Source organism: Marmota flaviventris, chromosome 6, assembly GCF_047511675.1.
Source record: "Marmota flaviventris isolate mMarFla1 chromosome 6, mMarFla1.hap1, whole genome shotgun sequence".
NCBI classification, from domain to species: domain Eukaryota; kingdom Metazoa; phylum Chordata; class Mammalia; order Rodentia; family Sciuridae; genus Marmota; species Marmota flaviventris.
Window position 1 is genome coordinate 114,621,452 of NC_092503.1, and position 18,456 is coordinate 114,639,907.

At 53.6% G+C, this 18,456-nt stretch overlaps 1 protein-coding gene across 1 annotated transcript in view; it reads right to left on the reverse strand.

The window, feature by feature from the left end:
* Positions 1 to 845: 845 nt before the first annotated feature.
* Glp1r (glucagon like peptide 1 receptor) overlaps positions 846 to 18,456 on the reverse strand; it is a 35,210-nt gene continuing 17,599 nt past the window's right edge. Inside the window, exons 6-14 of the mRNA XM_027943717.2 lie at positions 16,727 to 16,880; positions 16,048 to 16,207; positions 11,400 to 11,460; positions 10,904 to 10,973; positions 10,711 to 10,799; positions 10,263 to 10,401; positions 9,172 to 9,213; positions 3,424 to 3,642; positions 846 to 931 (exon numbers count right to left, since the gene is read on the reverse strand). Of these exons, the coding sequence (XP_027799518.1) occupies positions 3,475 to 3,642; positions 9,172 to 9,213; positions 10,263 to 10,401; positions 10,711 to 10,799; positions 10,904 to 10,973; positions 11,400 to 11,460; positions 16,048 to 16,207; positions 16,727 to 16,880 (883 nt within the window). The 3' untranslated portion in view covers positions 846 to 931; positions 3,424 to 3,474. The remainder of the gene's footprint in view (positions 932 to 3,423; positions 3,643 to 9,171; positions 9,214 to 10,262; positions 10,402 to 10,710; positions 10,800 to 10,903; positions 10,974 to 11,399; positions 11,461 to 16,047; positions 16,208 to 16,726; positions 16,881 to 18,456) is intronic.

Below are 18,456 nucleotides of genomic sequence, written 5' to 3' on the forward strand. Positions count from 1 at the left end.
CCACTTAGACTCCCAGCCATCCCTGCCCTGGCTCTGCAGCCCCCTGACCTTCACAGTGGGGACAATGATTCTGGATTCGTCATCTCCTAACTTCATGCTGCTGTGCACAGGACACACACACACACACACACACACACACACACACACAATGCTCTTTCCTGGTGGAAGAAAGAGACAGGGGGGTGAGAAGGGAGGGGAGGTCTCCTACTGTGAGCTGCTGAAACACGGCCAGCACTCATGACAGCAACCAAGCTTTCAGGGCACAGAGGGGAACTGACTCTGCCCTTGGTGGCATTGTGCCATCTTTGCTAGGCTACAATTGCCCCGTTTGCTGGTCTTTTCTGAAATCAGGGGGGTACTATGGAGGCAAAGTGGAGGGTCGAGCCCTTCTTTTAGGCTAATTTTTAGTGTGACCATAAATACAACTTTTCAAACAAACACAGATGCATCAGGAAAAAAAAAAGCCAGCACATGAAGGGTGCTGGATTTGCTATTCGAAGAGCTCACATGCTGTTTCCATGCATTCCTTCATTGAAAGACAAGGATGAATGAGGTAAGGCGCAGAATCCTCTAAGCACACCCTTCCCCTCCTCTCACCAGTGTGAGTCACGGAGGGGATGACACTGTCACTGTCTGACCTGTTCTACCTTGGCTGCTGTTCCCTCCTCGGCAGAAATTCCAGACAACACTGCTTTTACTTAGTAGATGTTGAAAAGCCATTTGTATTCGGCACCAGTTCTTTCTTCTCAGAGGCCTCACTGGGCTAAGCAGCTGGTGCTGTGGCCTCAGACAAGTCACCTCCACAAGCCTCATTCCTCACTTCTAGAGATCCCACCAGGAGGGCTCCTCGACATCTTTCCTGTCCTGAGTCTTCCAGAGTTCCAGGAATGTGGTGTTCGGTGGGAGGTGCCTGAGGCCATCAAAGCCATGCCTGAAATCCAGAGTCATTTTTTAAAAGAAGGCAACTTTGCAGTGTCATTGGCTGTGCAGTTCGTCATTTAGCTGCTCAAAGACAGAAATGGCCAAGAGTTGTTGACGGACATAAGCCCCTCCCAAGTTTGTGGGAGCTGGCCGGAGTGCTGAAGCTGGCCACCATTCACAGCTGAGCCACTCAAAGCCAGCGGGACGCCTGCTGGTCAGCAATAGCCCCCCCAGGACAGAGGCAGGCAGGAGAGTTCTCAGCAAGTGCCAAACTTAGACTATGGCAGCAGGCATGTAAACAACCCATGGAATTTCAGAGTACATTGCATCGATGGTTCCCAGACCTGTTGGAGCTATATTTAGCATAGGCAAGTTTGGGAATGGCTCAGAGGGCGTGCAGTGCCATTCAAATGAATATTAAGAAATACTACAGGGTCTTGGAACAAGGAAAAACGTTCTGCAGTTTGGTATCTAGTATGCATTTGTGGAAAAAAAAACAACCCAAAACTTCCTCACTGTTAACAGCCTTGGGGTGGGGGTGTGATAAGCCTCCTGAAGCCAGGAATCACCAGGTCCAGCTGGGGAAAGAACTCCACTTACAGTTTAAATTAAATTGTCTGAGCTTCCTTAACTACTAACCCTTTTCTCCCCCACAACCTCTTCCCTCAACAACGTATTTCAGGAAGATTTTATCAATCTTTTTCTTTGTGGCTGTGTAATAATGATTCTCAAAAATCATCCAATTTATCCCAAGCTGAAATACCTGCACCAGAGCTGCTCATCTCCCTGAGAGGAAGCAAGTCAGGGTCACACTAGAAGCCCGCCCTGGTTCCGGGGGAGCAGAAAGCCCTCCCCTACCCCGCTGTCTGGGTCCAGGACGTGGTCTGTCTGCAAGGCTCCTTTCTTTAGCCTGAGGTTCCACTTCCCTATTAACATAGACACAACACTCCACTGAAGCTGAAGTATAAGAAATTTTCTGCTTGATGTGTTTTATGTCCCATTATTTCCCCTGCATGTCACATGCCTCTCTGAGGGGCACAGAAGAATGTGTCTGGTGTAAGCTTTGGGGAGGGTCCCCCACCATTGAAACAGGAGGAAGAAGAGATCAGTTCACAAGGGAATGCATCCAAAGCATCTCCCTCTGCCCTTGCAGGGACCCAGACTCCCAGGAGTTCTCTCCTGCTCTGGCAGCTTCCTTTGCTTCCATATATCCATTGCCCACATCCCTAGGATGGCTATCCCCCTTTTAGTCTGGGGTCTGCTTTCTCAGCACAGCCCGATGGGATGAGGCTGGAGGCAGGTGAACATTAATTAGCTCAAAGTGTGGGGGAGTCAAATCAACTACTACCCCACTCCCCCAGACATCATCACAGCCACCAGGTTGTAGTTCTCATTTCCACTGGGTGGGAGAAATCAGGACTGGCACATGGAGTCTATTCACAGCCATTAAAGAAAAATACATAAAGTATATTCAAGCTCTCAAGTGGGGGAATTTGAAAGGCAGAGAGGGAGCCTGCCTTTCCAGGGTAACGATGGGGACCTTAGTTTCCCTAGAAGAGTCTCTTCTTGGTCACATCCCTAAAGTTAGAGGGTGTGCCCAAACTCCCAGTCAAGATACAGAATCTGGTCACAGATAAAAAGCGTTTCTGTGGAGAGGTGGGGTGGTGGGGAGGTGAGGGAATACATCTCTCAGCCCTCTGGATTCCCAGCAATGGCAGGTCATTACACTCACAGTGGGACATTCCTTAAGTGTCCCTAGTTGAACCCCAGAGGTTCCTTGAACATCTTTAGAACAGAATGGGGACCTCATACCCCAGGGCAAGGCTCTTTGGGGGTAAGCCGCCCTGGTTCCCAGGGTTCAGCAGAAGCAGGCATCAAGCAGTTCAAATACCCAGGGGAGAAGGGGGCCCAGCTACAAGAGTCTTCGGGCATCTTCTCAGTGCTTATTCTCAACACCCCTCAGTCACTTCAGAAACAGCTGCTGCCAGTGACCCAAACAAAGCCAGGGAGAAACTGGGTGGTGAGATGAGGGGACAGACAAGGGAAACAAGCGACCCAGATGCACAAAGAGCTTCCCTTAATGAGGAGGCGGATAAGGGAGGCGACCCCAGGTGGACGAAGCAGACTTGGCTCACATGAGTTCTGTGTCCAGCTGAGGTTACACTGGCATCTTTCAGAACCAGCTCCCCTTGCAAGCCCCCATCCCACTAATAAGCCATTGACCTTGAGTTTGAGTCTGGGGTTGATTTGCTGCTCTGTCTGGGGGAACCCCAAGGGCCTTGTGGCTTTAACAGGAAGAAATCCTCCTCGACTGGCCAGCAATTGTTTTTCCTCTCCTCCTGCCACACTGATCAAATTAGCGGGCTGCTTCTCCTCAGAGAAAATGTGTCCATGGTCCCAGGAGGCAATGCCCATTTGCCCGTCTGATGGGTCTGGGGAGGGAAAGCAGGGAGGTATGTGTGCATGTGTCCCTTCCCCTGTCCCTGGGAGGGTCTCTCCCACCTGTAATGATCCAGCGGGCAGCGTGGACCCCAGGAGGGGCGGTGCGGGGTCTCAGCTGCAGGAGGCCTGGCAGGTGGCTGCATACACACTGCTGCCCACCGTGGCCCCGCTGCTCAGGCTGCTGGTGGGACACTTGAGGGGCTTCATGCTGCTGTCCCTCTGGATGTGCAAATGCTCGAGCCGCCAGCGCTCCCAGCTCTTCCGAAACTCCATCTGGACCTTCCTCGGGAAAAGGAGGGGAACAAAAGCCATCATGCAAACCCACTGTCCACAAAATGGCCCCGTTATTACATTAGCAGGGAAGGGAAAAAATCCACTGCATGATATTAAGAGACACAAGTCAAGGCCTCCGGGCGCCTAAATTAATATCCCAATAAAATTGTTTATTGTTGTCTCCTATTTTCTGCCGCTCTTCAGGAGAGAGATGGGCTTGATGACCTAATTGGTCTTTTCCATCTCTAAACTCCGCGATCCGGCTAAGTACCTTTTACAATCCATCACAATATTAGTTCACGAAAGAGAATGGGAGGGAGAGAGAAGTGTGGGAGACAGGAGATGGGAGAGAGAAGTGGAGAGGAGGGAATCTGACTTCAGGACATGCTCTCCCACTGCAGCGAGGATGCCTGAAGGGGAGATGGAGGAGGATGGTGCCCCCCTGACCCTCAAGCTGTCTACAGCAGACCCTCTAAGCTCCCTGAGGGCTCTGACCCAGCCGCCATGACTCCCAGGAGGAAGGAGCAAAGGAAACAAGGAGGCTGAGACCAGGGGAGGACCAGGGCTTCCCAGCCTGTGCAATCCTGTGCAGGGAGACTGCGGTGAGTCTGGGGGTGCAGCCAGCGCAGCTGAGCTCAGTCAGCCAAAATCGTCATTGTGCTGGGTCGTGGCCTCCCCATAAGAACGATCTTCTTAAGAGGGCTGACGTTTGGGAACCAGATGGATCGTTGGGGGCAGAAACATGGTGGAGCCCCAACCCCTCAAGGGCTTGTGGCAATGCTATGGCCCCAACTGTGGTTCCCAGAGATGGCTTCTGGAACTTGCACAGCTGATCCCGACCGGACTGGACTGCTCTTCTGGGTGGTGTTCCCATAAGTTTGCTTTCCAGAGCTGCTTTGATGCCTCTGCACCCCACCTTCCCACACTGGAGAGCCTAGAACCCAGGCTCCTCTCAGTCCCAAGGCCCCAGGAGGGCCAGCTGCCAGAAGCTGTGGGTAAGGGGCTCTCTGCCAATCCCCTCCCCAGCCCCAGGGCAAACAACCCTCCTCTCCCCCTCCTTTGTCATTCATCTAGCTAAGCCTGCATGACGCCTGGTGTGGCTGCATGCCATCCCTTAAAAGAACTTTTTCTGTGCAGAGTAGAGCTGAGATCGCCCAGAGCCTGCCTGCCAGGATGCGTTGGTATCCCAGGCAGCAACCCAGAACCCAGGCCTGGGTGGGGAGGGAAGGAGGGCTCCCTGCTCTGCTCCCTGCCCCCACCCCCAGCTTGGGTCCCACCCGAGACCAATGGTGGCCTCCCTTTGTGCAGCTACAAGAAGACCAGTCCTACCTCACAGCCCTCCACTGACGAAGTGAGGTAGAAAGATGGGGAAATGAGGCACACCCACAGGAACCCACCTCAGAGACTGAAGAGGTCACAGGGACACCAGCAGGACCTAACAGTACCAGCATGCCACAATCTCCTTATCTCCATCTCCCTCAGCACTTCCTCCCTCTCTCCCTCTCCCTCTCTCTCTCTCTCTCTCTCTCTCTCTTTCTCTCTCTCTCTCTCTGGAGCAGGGATTGAGCCCAGGGGCACTCAACCAATAAGCCACACCCCCAGTCCTTTTTTTTTTTTTTGGTATTTTATTTAGAGACAGGGTTACTAGGGCCTTGCTAAGTTGCTGAGGCTGGCTTGGAACTCACAGTCCTCCTGCCTCAGCCTCCCAAGCCACTGGTATTATAGGCATGCACCACCGCGCCCGGTCCTCAGCACTTTTTCTTAACCTTCACGGTGACCCCTGTAATCACAACTGTCTTTAAGAACCACCATCTACATGCCAGGCATTTTTCATAGATTATCTTGGTTAACTTTCTCATCAACCCTACACAGTAGCTCCTGTTCTCATTCCCCACGTAAAGACGAAGAAATGGAGTGCAGAATATTTCAGCGTTCCCCAGTGTCTTGGGCAGGATTTGAGTCTAGATCCAGCCTGGCCCCAGTGCCTGGCTCCTCACCCTTGGCCTCCTGCCTGCCACAGTTCTGGAGGCCCTGCTTGTCCCTGGCCGTGGCTCTTCCCCACTTCACATGACTCCCAGCATCTATGCACTGAGCACAGTCCCCAGGAGACTGCAGGTGCTCACTCCTGTGTTTTAAATGAGCCCGAGGAACTCATGTGAATAAATGGGCCTCTATCACCAGGTTCCTTCTGCTACTCAGTTATGAAAAAGAAAGAATAGGGACAGCAGTCCTGGACACCTGCCCCAGCACTTCCTCCTGCACGGTTTGATTTCCCTCCTCCCTGCCCTCTGGGCTCTGAAGTGCAGGGCACATATTCCGAGCACCCTCTCCAGCCAAGCACCATGCCTGGCTCAGGATTTGGGGTGAATCAGAAAAGCTCATCCACTTCCATTTACACTTGGGGATTTGAGGCAAGGGAGGCAAGGTGACTTGCCCTGGGTCACACAGTTTGGTAGGACAGAGCCAGGATCAGGACACATGACTCCCGTGTTACCTCACTTGGACTCTCAGGCATGACCTCCAGATAAATCATCACCAGGCCCTTCCCTGTCCCCACTCCTGCCCACAAGTAGTTGGTAAAGGCCTTCAGAGTCACACGGGGCCAATGCTCAAGTCATCTTTTTTCCTCGAGTCATGAGTACCTGGCATTGCCATGGCAACCCTGGGTCTGGAGAATAGCTCTTGTGGGCAGAGGCTTCAACCACGTGTGTCTTTTGTGGCCCAGTGATGGGGATGTGTCTGTCCTTGTATCTAAAAGAACCAGGGCACGAGGAGTCTCTGGGTGGGTTTAAAGGAACTGGGTGATGACCTGAAGGGAGAGGGGCTCTCGGGCCCACTGAGTGACACAGCCTGAGGGGAGAGGCCAGCAGGGCCTGGCCTGCCAAAGAGGTGCAACCCTGGGGATTCAGGGTCAAGTTCTTTCCAAGGGCAGAGCACGGATGTGTGACCATCCTGCCCTCCTTACACAGTGGGGCCAGCGGTGGATGATGGGTGAGGAGGGAGGGAACTGGGTGACCGGGCTCTAAGGGGTAGAGCGGGGAGATGGGGCTGAGTTGGGGGGCCCAGGAGAGACCGCAGCAGTGGTGGGGTAGCTGAGCACTTGTGCATGGGGACAGGGCTACAGTGAGCATGCTGCTACAGGGTGGCTTTGGGGACAGAAGATGGAGAAGTGGGACTTGGGACTGAGAAGGTGACAAGGTGGCAGTAGGGAACCTCGGTCTCTCCTCACAGGCTTTGCTCCTCATCCCCACACAGGGATACATGCTGCCCTGTCCTTGTCCCCATCTCACTACCAGGCTGAAATGTGAAGGCCCAGAGTGCAGGCCAGGACCCACCACCCTGGCTGAGAACCATCCCTGAAGGGACGGCACCCTGGGGAGCTGGGGTCCTCGAATGCCAGTATTTGCATCAGCTTCTAAGCAGTTCCTCACGAGGACTGGGCTGTGGGCAAGAAGCAGGGCTGCTGTGTCCTGTGGATCTAGAGCCTGCAAGATGGATCCCTGAGTGTCCTCATTACCCTCCCTCCTGGACCACCCTCCAAATTGAACCTGGGGGCCCTCCGTGGCCTGCCCACAGAAGCAGCCAGAATTCCATTTATGACCCACCTCTCACCTGGTGCTGCCTCCACATCCCCAGCTCCACCTGCCCTGAGTGTTAGTGGGATCCCTAACCCCAGCCCACCGGCCCTTCCACCTTCTAGCTGTTGAACTGGGGCTACTCATTTCCCCTTGCTGAGTCTTAATTTTCTCATCTGAAAAATGGGGCTCACACCTGCTGTGCAGGGTTGGCTGCACCTGAGCACCTTATCTGCAGTAAGCCCATAGAAAACACTGGCTTCCCCGCACTTGGAGATGGGAAGGCCACTCCAGCCCCTTAGGAGGCCAGTTCAGGGGAAGCTGGAGGAGGCCACAGGGACAGGAGATGCCCCCTCCCTTCACCCAGTCTCATTTTCTCTGCAGGGTCCTCTGAAATGTCCTAGGCCCTGGTCTCTGGGAATCACTGAGCACTGGAATGACAGGGACTAGCTCCCCGTTGCTGAGCATCAGGAGATGAGGTACACACTGCTTCACGACAATGACTCTGAGGAGCCAGGGTGGGCCTTCAGTGCCTGGCCTTGATGGAAGGCCCTATTCTTGGCTCGCCCTTCCTGTCTTTTCCAGACTTTATTTACCTAATCCTCAGGAATCTCAGAGGTGGGCATCCTAGCCTTCCTCATCACTTTGTAGATGAGGAAGTTCAGACAAAGTCACGCAGCTCATTAAGTGACGGGGCCTGGGTTGGAGCAGAGGTCTGACATGAAGCCCACATCCGTGCCTCTTTCCTGCTATCTCACATGGCTTCTTTGGGTCAATTCACAGTTCCCTGAAGTATCTACTGTCCCTTGCTCATCCCCGATACTGGTAGCCAAAGACACGTCTACATTAATGCGCTAAGATCTCTGAGCTCTGGAATCCCGGGTTCAGTGACACAGAAATCACATGAAGAGCTCCAGGTCTTTGAGGCCCAGTGTCCCTGGGTCTCCTGAGTCCCACAGACTCAAACCCTCATGGTGTCCTCAATGGCCCAGGAGTTAACAGAGTCACGTATTTCCTTCCAGACTATGCGTGGAGAGTCGCCCCCACCCCTGCCCAGGGCTAACAGTGTTGTGGCTACTTCCCCAGGAGCCCTGGAGCTGCACCTGTGACTACTGTCCCCTCTGGATGGGATTGGCAGGGGGAGAAGCTGTGGCATTTCTGATGCTCAGTTTGATGGCTTTGGGAGACATTTCTATGCTCTGACAAAACCCAAGAACCTTGGCAGAGGGGCCTTTCCTATGTGCCCACAGACATGCCCCTCCTCCCGGGACCTCCAAGTAAAAGGGAGGGAGGGCTGTGGTTCTGCAGGTGTGGGGTCAGCAAGAACCTCTTCTCCCACTCCATGGGGTGCTGAAGGCCACCCAGCCCCAGAAGGTCTCCCCTTCCCCAGGGAGCGGCGGAGCTCTTGCCTGTGTATAGAAAGAACAGGATGCTTTCTTCTGTAAGTCAGAATTCACTTGAATGCTGGCTCTGCCACAATTTCTAAGCCAAACCTGGGGCAGTTTTCCTGCACACTCTCACCCAATGTTCTCAGGGGTGGGGACTGAGAATGTTGAAATCAGAATTTTGACAGGCTTTTTTTTTTTTTTTTTTTTAAGTGGGGAGAGGGGTGGCAATTAAATGAGATAGTGATTACTAAAGCCCAAGTATGTGTGTGTTGAATCACCTTGGAACAAAGAGTAGTCCCCACCCTAGTAATTCACTCAGGACCCCCTGCATGGCCCTGGATCCTCCCCAAGCTCTCATAGTGACAGGAGAGAAGCGGGGAGGGGGGGAGGGACATGAGAGAAGTATACAGGTGAGCCAAGCACGGAACTGAATTGCAGACCAGAGCCTTCCTCGACTCTAGGGGGTGAGTAGGGGGTTTCCACTGGAAAGACTGATGGGAGTCCCCATCGCACAACTCCAGACCAGCCAGTGGTACAGCCCAGGGGATCCCCCATCCCTCCTCAGACCTTACCTCGCTGTTGACAAAGCAGTATAAGATGGCCACCATCAGCCCCTGGAAATGAGAGGTAGGTCAGCAGAGGGCAGGGTGGCAGGGGCTCTGCGGCAGGCCCTAGTTGGAAGGGCCTTGAGGCTTCTGCCCTGACATCCCCCTCCCCAAATCAGGCAGCCCAGGCAGACCCAGGGACTGACCATGGTTCCTTCCTCTCCCTTTCTGGAGGGACAAGAGGCAAACTTGGCTCACACCTGCAAAAGTGCTAATACCCTTTCTCCTGAGGAAGCCAGATGCAGGAAAGCATAGCACCTCCAAACAGGGAGAATTCTCCCACCCCAGCCCCCTCAGAAGACCCAGTGCTCCAGAACTGTGTTCCACTTGTGTGTGTCCCCACATGCACATGTATGTAAATGCACACGTGTGGGCTCATGTGCTTATAGGCCTCCTATAACACTCTGAGGGGCTGGGGTCAGCAACATTGTTATACCACTGAAGCAGCTTCTAAACGTAGTAGAAGGCTACTTCTTGTTTTAGTACTTTTGAGCCTCAGTTTCCTCCTCTGTCAAATGAGGGTTACTGCATTCTGGGAGGATTAAATGCCCCATGCATGAAGCACATGGTACGGTGCCCACCACTCAGAAGATGGCAATTGTGAGGCAGGCTGGGTGCCCAGGATCACATCTGAGAAGAATTCTTTTTTTTTTTTTTGGTACTGGGGATTGAACCCAGGGGCACTCAACCACTGAGCCACACCCTCAGCCCTTTTTTGTATTTTATTTAGAGACAGGGTCTCGCTGAGTTGCTTAGTGCCTCGCTTTTGCTGAGGCTGGCTTTGAACTTGCCATCCTCCTGCCTCAGCCTCCCAAGCCACTGGGATTAAAGGCATGAGCCACCACACCCAGCCTGAGAAGGATTCTTGTCCCATGTGCTTACAGAGAAAACTGGCCAGCATGTCAGGACAGCTGGGGGTACTGGCTCTGGCTCTAATCTGACCATGTGACTCTGGGCAGGGGTCACCCCCAGGCCTTGGCCTGCTCATTTTTCCCACCTGCATGATGCAAGCTATGTCTGTCCCTCCCCCATTCTGGAAGTTCCCAGCTGAGAGTCACCTGGAAAGAGGTGAAGGACAGCTCTGTGAACAGCTTGATGAAGCGCAGGGTTCCCCGGGCATGTTCGTCCATCACGAAGGCAAAGATGACCTCGTGGGTCCCCAGCAGGGGGATGAGCGTCAGTGTGGACTTGGCAAGTCTGGGGGAAGGGGAGACCTCTGGAGTTATTCTGGACCTTGCACACCAATTCTTTCCTCCATCTGTGCCCTCCCCTCTTCCTGCCAGGACCTGGCATCTGGGTCATGGTTACTCCTGCCCTCCCAACCCCCTGCAAAGCCCAGGGGCTGCCCAAGGACAAGGTGAGGGAAAGGTTTGGGGCTCCAAGGTCAGGCCTGGGTGGGAGAAGCGATTCCTAACCCTAACTCGCCCTCCTAACTAAGCGTCCCTGTATCTCTCTGCTAGAAGCGAGGGCTGAGGGGCCCCAACAAAGCCAGCTTGGTGAGGTCACCTGCATTTGATGTCTGTCTTGCACATGAGATTGGCCTTCAGTTTGGACACCACGATGCAGATGACCCGGACAAAGATGAAGAAGTTGACCTGTGGAGCACATGGGCAGGTGGCTGGGGACCCTCCTTGCACCCTTGCCCTGGCTCCAACCCACCATAGCTCCCACGCCTACCCCCCTACACACCATCACTCACCCCAATGGCAAAAAGAATGGGCAGTCGGATAATGAGCCAGTAGTTCATGTTGGAGTTCCTGGTCCAGCAGCTGGGGGAAGGGGGTAGGCACACGATGCATCCAGCTGATCTCAGGTGCCACAGATACATGTGGCCACACAGTCACCCATACACACAGAGTCCCAAATACATGGTCACACAAAGGGAGATACCCAGAGTCCCCAACAAGTATTCATGGCCCCGTGAACACAATCCTGTGTGTACCCAGCATTATACACAAAATAACAGACATACAAAAAAATCCTGCAGGAAGGAACCATGTGCCCCACGGATCTGCACCATTTGTTATCACACCAACCACGGGCAGGGGCCAGAGCAGGGATTTGAGAATTGCATTCAAAATGTTAAGCTCCTGGTCCCTCTGTTTATCCTCCCATATCCCCAGGGCCCAAGGAATCCAGTGGACTTTGAGGATGGGGATCTTAGCACATCCATGCGCTTGGCACAGGACACTCACCCCTCGTCCTCATAGAGGTACTTGACGATGCCCCAGGGGATGACAAACAGCAGGGGAACACCTGAGAGGAGAGAGGGGGAGAGAGAGGGGACAGAGGCTGGCAGACCACAACTATTGCCATGCATGCCCACGGCCATGCATGAGCCCCGCCTCAGCCGGCTCTTCCCACCCCAACCCCCTCTGCTTGTCTGGCCCCAAACCACGTTTCTAAGGGGGCCTGGGTGCACAGGAGACCCGAGGCGCAGCAGGAACCCCACACTGATGCCCCGCACTCTCCCTTAGAGAGGTCCTCACAGTTCAGCCCTCCCCCACACCAGGCACTCTGTCAGGACTTGCTCCCAGGATCCTGGCAGAGACACTGGGACATGGACACCCACTCAGCAGGGGACAGGGCTGTGCAGTGGGGAGGACGTGCTGGACGGGGAAGGGACGCTCTCTGATGCTCTTGTCCTCAGTTCATCCTACACACCACTCAGTCTCCCCCTTCAGACACCCGAAGTCCCTTCAGTGTTTTGTTCCCTTTGCCCATTCTCTGCTCAGGGCGGAAGCCTGGAGGAGAGACGGAGGCCCTGTGCTGGACACCAACATGCCCACTGAGTGCCTGCAGCCTTCAACAACAACAGCCCCAACAGCAGTGAGACCCCTCCGCTTGGCCGAGTGTGTAACGTGGGTAAGCACTCCCCAAGGTTCCCGGGTGGTGCTCATGGGAAGTGGTGGGACCTGTAAGAGGTGGGGCCTTGGAGGAAGTCCTTAGGTCACTGGGGGATTTGGGGATCCCTGCCTGCCTAGCCTCTCCCTTTGACTTCCTGGCCAGGAGATGAGCTGCTTGCTCAGCCACGTGGGTCCTTCCATTGCCATCTAGGACCCCTACCAAAGGCCCAAAGCAATGGCTCTGTCCAATCCTGGACTGGAAACTACAGAAATATGAGCTAAATAACCCTTTTCTCTTTATAAGTTAATTGTCTCAGGTATTCCATTATAGTCATGCAAAGCTAATCCAGCTGAGACGGACTGGTGTGGTAGATGTCACCCGGTGATTCTTACCTCATGGTATTCATAGCCTTGGATAATCCCACTATATCAGGATTGTTTTGTGTGACAAATCACATAGGGCAAGAGTGATGGTGTGTCACTTTTGAGATTAGGTTATAAAAAACTCTGCATCTCGCCTGGGGCTCTCTCTTTCTCTCATCATTTACTGTAGGGAAATCAGTTGTCACCCACGAGGGCACTCAGATGACCTGCAGAGAGGCTCCCGCAGCAAGGAATGAGGCTTCCTGCCAACAGCCTCCTGAATGAGCTTCAAAGTGGCTTCTCCACCCCTGGTTAAGCTTTGAGATGACAGCAACCAGGACCTTCAGCTTAACCAATCTCAGTCAGCAATCCTGGGCCAGGGGTACCCAGGTAAGTTGAGCCTAGATTCCTGAGCATAGAGACTGTGAGATGATAAATGCTTGTTGCTTTAAGCAGCTAAACTTGGTCTATATCCATTAGTTACATACCAGTAGATAACTAATAGATCAGTTTCTAGTTCTGCAGCTTAATCTGTCTTGGTTAATTGAACATTGGATTATCTACTCTTAGGTGACAAAGAGATGGATCAGGAGCTCAGAAGCACACAGTGGGACCAGAATCCAGGGCTGCAATCTCCCACCCACTCTGATCACCCTCCAGACTTTCTGCACCACTCTCTCCATGCCTGTCTCTACCAACGCAGCTCTCGAGTTGGACACGTGGGCATCTGCGATGGGTAAGGCTTTGGAGGGTGAAGTGTGTGGACATGAATGGGTGTGTGGGGTAGGGTCCTTGCATGTGCATGTGTGGCTTTTAGGGGTCTCCCCCAGGAGCACCTTTCCGGGGCAGAACCTCCTCAGAGCCACCACATCATCAACATCCTCAACTTGTTGATGTCCACACAACAGCAGCTACTCAGCGGCTCATGTGCCCGGGGCCAATGTGCCTGATGACGCAGGCAGAGGGAGGATGGAACACTCTCTTCACCGGGTCTCTTTCTCCTGGCCCATTTACATTTACACAAACCAGACCCTCAGTATCCACAATGACATAAAAATAGACCTGCGTGAGACTTGGCAGGAAGTGGATGACTTCCAACAGTCCCAGAACAGAGTGTGGGCCCTACTGCGAAGAAGCTGTTCAGTAAGAACAGGACCAATGAATGAATGAGTCAACACACCAAGGAGGGGAGGGAAGCTCTCCAGGCCAGAACAGGCCCCCTCCCTGAGTCAAACACACAGACAGAAACTTCCTGTTGGGCATCTCCAGCCACCTGCTGTCCCTTCCCTCTGAGACCCTGCTCCAGGATGGGGGAGCTCACTCATGTTCTCAGCCAGGGAGAGCTTCATGCCTCCATTACCATCTCCCAAACAAAGCCTTTTGAAAAGCAAGAGCACAACCCTGCTACACGCAAAACGGCCCAGTCCAGGATGGCCAACTCACTCTCCCATTTAGAAACCAAGTCAGACGGGGTGGGGGACAGAAAGGTCAAATTAAGACACAGAGAACCAGTTCTGAGAAGTGATGTTCCCCTCCTCCCTCACTGGCCTTCCTTCCCCTGCCGTTTCCAGGGGTACCCAACCACTCATGGACCGTGACAGAGGTTGACTTGTCTTTTGGGGGTTCGGCCCAACTGCACTGGAGTCCTAGTTCTGATTCTGCTTGTACAGGATGCCTAAAGTTGTTCCTGAGCATCCTAATTTGGACCGGGCCTCCTGGCATCACGACAGAGCCCTAAGGTCCCTGTGAATCCTGACCCCCCGCCCCCACTCTGTTCGGCTGGCTTGTCTCTCTCTGCCTCTCCCTACTCCAGGTCCTCGAGTAGAAGACATTCTTTGGTTGGGGAGGGCATCTCCCTGGTCCTGCCCTCATTCTCCACAGACCCTGAGCCCTGAGCTAGGATGTGAGGTGGCAGGAAAAAGGCCCCTTCCCCCACCGCCCACCCAGAGACCTCCAAGGTACCCGTGTATCCCCACCAGCCCCACCAGCCTCCCTGCTCTGCTGCACACCACACCATCCCTTTGATTGGTCCTGCCTTCAGGTCGCTATGGTGACAGGCACTAACAGCACTGATGCTATTTCCCAGAATGAACAGGCATGGTCCCCCACCCTGAGGACAGCCTTGCCTGAGCAGCCCTCAATGACCTGCCTCCTCCCCAACCCAGGGAGCTGCAGGGCTCTTCAGCTGCCTGGTGGACTGCCAGGCAGGATGAAGAAGGCTGGGAGGCGAGGAAGGGCCTCCTGGGTGCAGGTGGGAGGGTCCTGGGGGAGGAGGTGGAGGGAGGGGCAGGGATCTGCACTGGGAAGTCAGGCCTACTGCCACCTGTCCAGAGGCCTGATCCTGCTGAGGGGCCTGTAGAACACTGAAGAGCTGGAGCACCAGCCAAGCCCCCTTGCAGGCGTCCCAGGAGCTGGGAGACGGGCTACAGTGCCTGCTCTTCTTCTAAGGCCCTGTCCCGCTCTAGGTTTTGGTGTCTGTAAGACACTGGTCACACTAAAACCTCTCCGGAGCGTCTCTTCTAGGATGGAGCTGAGGCACACCAGAAAAAATGAATGCCACGTGAGGACAGAACAGGAGGCTGAGGGCTGGGGAGGGCAGAGCTCTGAGGGCCCAGCAGCCTGAGGAAGCTTCCAGAAGACAGGGCTGGCAGCTCCGGGACATTCCTGGACCAAGAACAGACTTGTAAAGGACCAGGAGGGAGAAAGGTGGCAGGCATCTGCTGGAGCAGAGCTGGGAAGTCCCTGGAGTCCTGGGCAGCACTGGCCAAAGTTTCCCAGGGGAGGGGCACGAAGGGCCAATGGACAGTGGAGCGTGGGAGGTGGTGAGGTATGAGGACGCCAGACATGCAGAGTCCACGGCAGATTGGGGGGTCAGTGGGCAGGGCCTACTCTGGGCTCCGTCCCCGGTGGTGCCTGGGGGCTCCTCCAGGAAGGGATGTCACAGGCTTTGCTGGTGGTGCAGAGTTCCTAGCCCCCCACGGAACTCCAACGGGCCCCTCATCACTATCCCGCGTGGCGAGAGGCAGAAGCACAACCAGAAATGTTCCAGCAAAAAAAAAAGACACGATGGTTCTTGGCAAACTTTTTTGGCTAGGACATTTCCGGCTAGGCTCCAGGCACATCCGTGGTCCACCCGCTTCCTGGGCTCTCCTCTGACCCGCCTCTTCATCACCATGAGACAGAACCCCGTCCCCTCAGGCCCCATCCTCCTGACCACTCCTCCTCGAGCCAGGACTCACCACTGCCCTCAGAGCCAAGGGCTGCCCTGGCCTGGTGTGGAGGTCCTTCCCCACAGGACCTCAGAAGCAGGGGTTTGTGGACAGGGCCATGTCCTCCGTGGCTATATGGTTGTGGTAGAGGTGGTATTTGGCCAGGGGGTTGGAGATTTCCATTATGGGAGGACAGTTACACAACAGGTATGTCGTGGAGTGAGACCCATAACCCCCTGCGGTGCCCAGTGATCCCCTCAGCGAGAGGTCCTGTGCTCAGGACTAATCAGTGGGCTCTGCCCCTTGGCCTGGCAGGGTGTTCTGGGCACCAAGTTGGGAGGGGCATCAGGGTCTCCCACCCCCATGCGGCAGGTCCAGGTGGGGGTCTGGTGAGGTCAGTGACATGACATGGCAGTAGGCCTTACCCCAGCCTACGCTCAGGTAGACCTTGAAGATGCGCTGCTCCGAGAAGACGGAGAAGGCCAGCAGGGTGTACAGGTAGACGCCCTCCACCAGCAGCCAGTAGTAGTTGGCCGCCACGCAGTACTGCATGAGTAAGAACACCAGGCGGCAGCCCAGAGAGTCCTGGGGGCAGGGGAAGGACCTGGTGAGATGGCAGCCCTGCCTCCTGCTAGACCGTTGCTGCCCTTCCCTGTCTGCCCCAGCTGCTGGCCTGCCATGGTCATGCGGGATGAGGGCGCTCACATCCTCTGGCCAGGGCTGTGCCAGGAAGGTCTGCCTTACCTCAGGGAGCCGCCCTCCCTCAGGGAAGGAAGCACCGTGATGTCACCCCCATTAGGGAAGAAGCAACCTCACAGGGGTTGATGACACAGCTCCCAGGGGCAGACGGCTCTCTTTGGTCAGATTGAGAACCCCCGGGGACAGGGCCTTCACCCTGAGACTGGAGTCGCTGGTGAGACTCCTCTCTCATTGGAATGGAAGGTCCCAAAGGGGATTGCCTCTCCCACGGGACTAGGGCTCCCTGAGGGCCAAGCCCGGGCAGCTCTTGCCTCTCCTGTCCCAGGCCTAATTGGAGTGGGAGGAGCAGGGCTTCACCAACCATCTGCCACCACCCCCCAGGCGCCTCCTGGGCACAGGACACACCTGGTAGGAGAGGAGTCCGTCCCACTGGTGCTGCTGGGCGGCTGTGCTGTACATCCACTTGAGGGCCGCGTCCTTGATGAAGACGGACAGCGCTCGCAGGATGAAGGATGCAAACAGGTTCAGGTGGATGTAGTTCCGGGTGCAGTGCAGGTGTCTGAGGGAGAAAGCAGGCCCATCCCTAGCAAGATGGCCAACAGTCCTACTCTGCAAGCCCCAGCTCTCTGGCCACACCACTGGGCATGTTTCCAGCTCTTCCTTCCTCTTCAAAGGCCCTTCTCCCCCATAGCCTGGAAAACCCTCTGGTCCAGCTCAAGTCCTGCCTCTCCATGAAGCCTCAGCTGTCAGGCACTGCCCTGTCCTCCGACCATATTCTGTCACACTGCAGCCTCTACATTCAGTCACCCATGCACCAAGAGATGTATGTGTGAGGCTCAGCCTCCCCAGTGGGGACTTGGGTTCTTTGTGGCAGGGTCCCTGGGTTAAATGCCTCTGGCCTGCTCCCTGAGGCAGAGCAGGCAGAAGGCACTGGACACAAGCTCAATATCCTTCATGCAAAAGGTATAGCCAACGGAAACTCTGAGGGCAGTTCTTAAGGTGAAAAAGGCTATCTATCTACCCAACAGAGAAAACATTATTCTTTTTTTTATTATTTTTTAAATTGTCAATGAACCTTTATTTTTTTGTTAATTTATTTATATGTGGTGTTGAGAATCGAATCCTAGGCAAGTGCTCTATCACTGAGCCACAGCCCCAGCCCAAAATATTATTCTTAACTGAGAAACTTTGAAAATATTTACTTTAAAATCAGGAACAAGATAAGGACCTGCACTATCATCACCTCTATTCAACATGTACTTCAGATCTTAGCCGCTAAAATAAGGCCAGAGGAAAAAATAGGCAAGAATTGGAAATAAACAAAATGGTCATTATTTGCAGTTGATGTATTATCTTCATGAGAATCCAAGTCAGCATACAGATGAGTTATTAGAACAAGTGAGAGGGTTCAGCAAGGTTGCTGATACATACATTTACACACACCAGCAGCAAACACTTAAGAAGTGAATTTAAAGAGTAATTCATTTATAATATTTTAATTGATTACCTAGAAATAAGTCTTACAAGAAAGTGGGCAAGATCTTTATGGAGAACAGTATAAAACTTACTTCAAATCATTAGGGAAATCTTAAATTAATGAAAAACACCTAGCTATTCTATACTTAAGGATAAAAAGAGACATTGTCCTGAAGGAGTCAGTTAGTTCTTCCCACATTAATCAATAAATTCAGTGTAGCTGTAATAAAAACACCAACTTCTTTTTTTATGGAACTTTAACAACTTTAGATGCTCGGCACAGTGGCACATGCTTATAATCCCAGTGGCTCGGGAGGCTTGAAGCAGGAGAATCACAGGTTCAAAGCCAGCCTCAGCAACTTAGCAAGACCCTAAGCAACTCAGCAAGACTGTGTCTCAAGATAAAATATTATAAAGGGTTGGGGATGTGGCTCAGTGGTTAAGTGCCCCTGGGTTCAATGCCTGCTTAATTTTTTTTTTTTTAAAGAGCAGAGGGCCAGGAATAGTCCAGAACTCCTAAAGAATCACTAAGTAGGGTCCCTGTTATAATAGAACTAGGATTTTTAATAAATAGGGTTTTGTTTTTTTTTGTACCAGGAATTGAACACCCAGGGCACTTATCCACTGAGCCACATCCCCAGCCATTTTTATTTTTTATT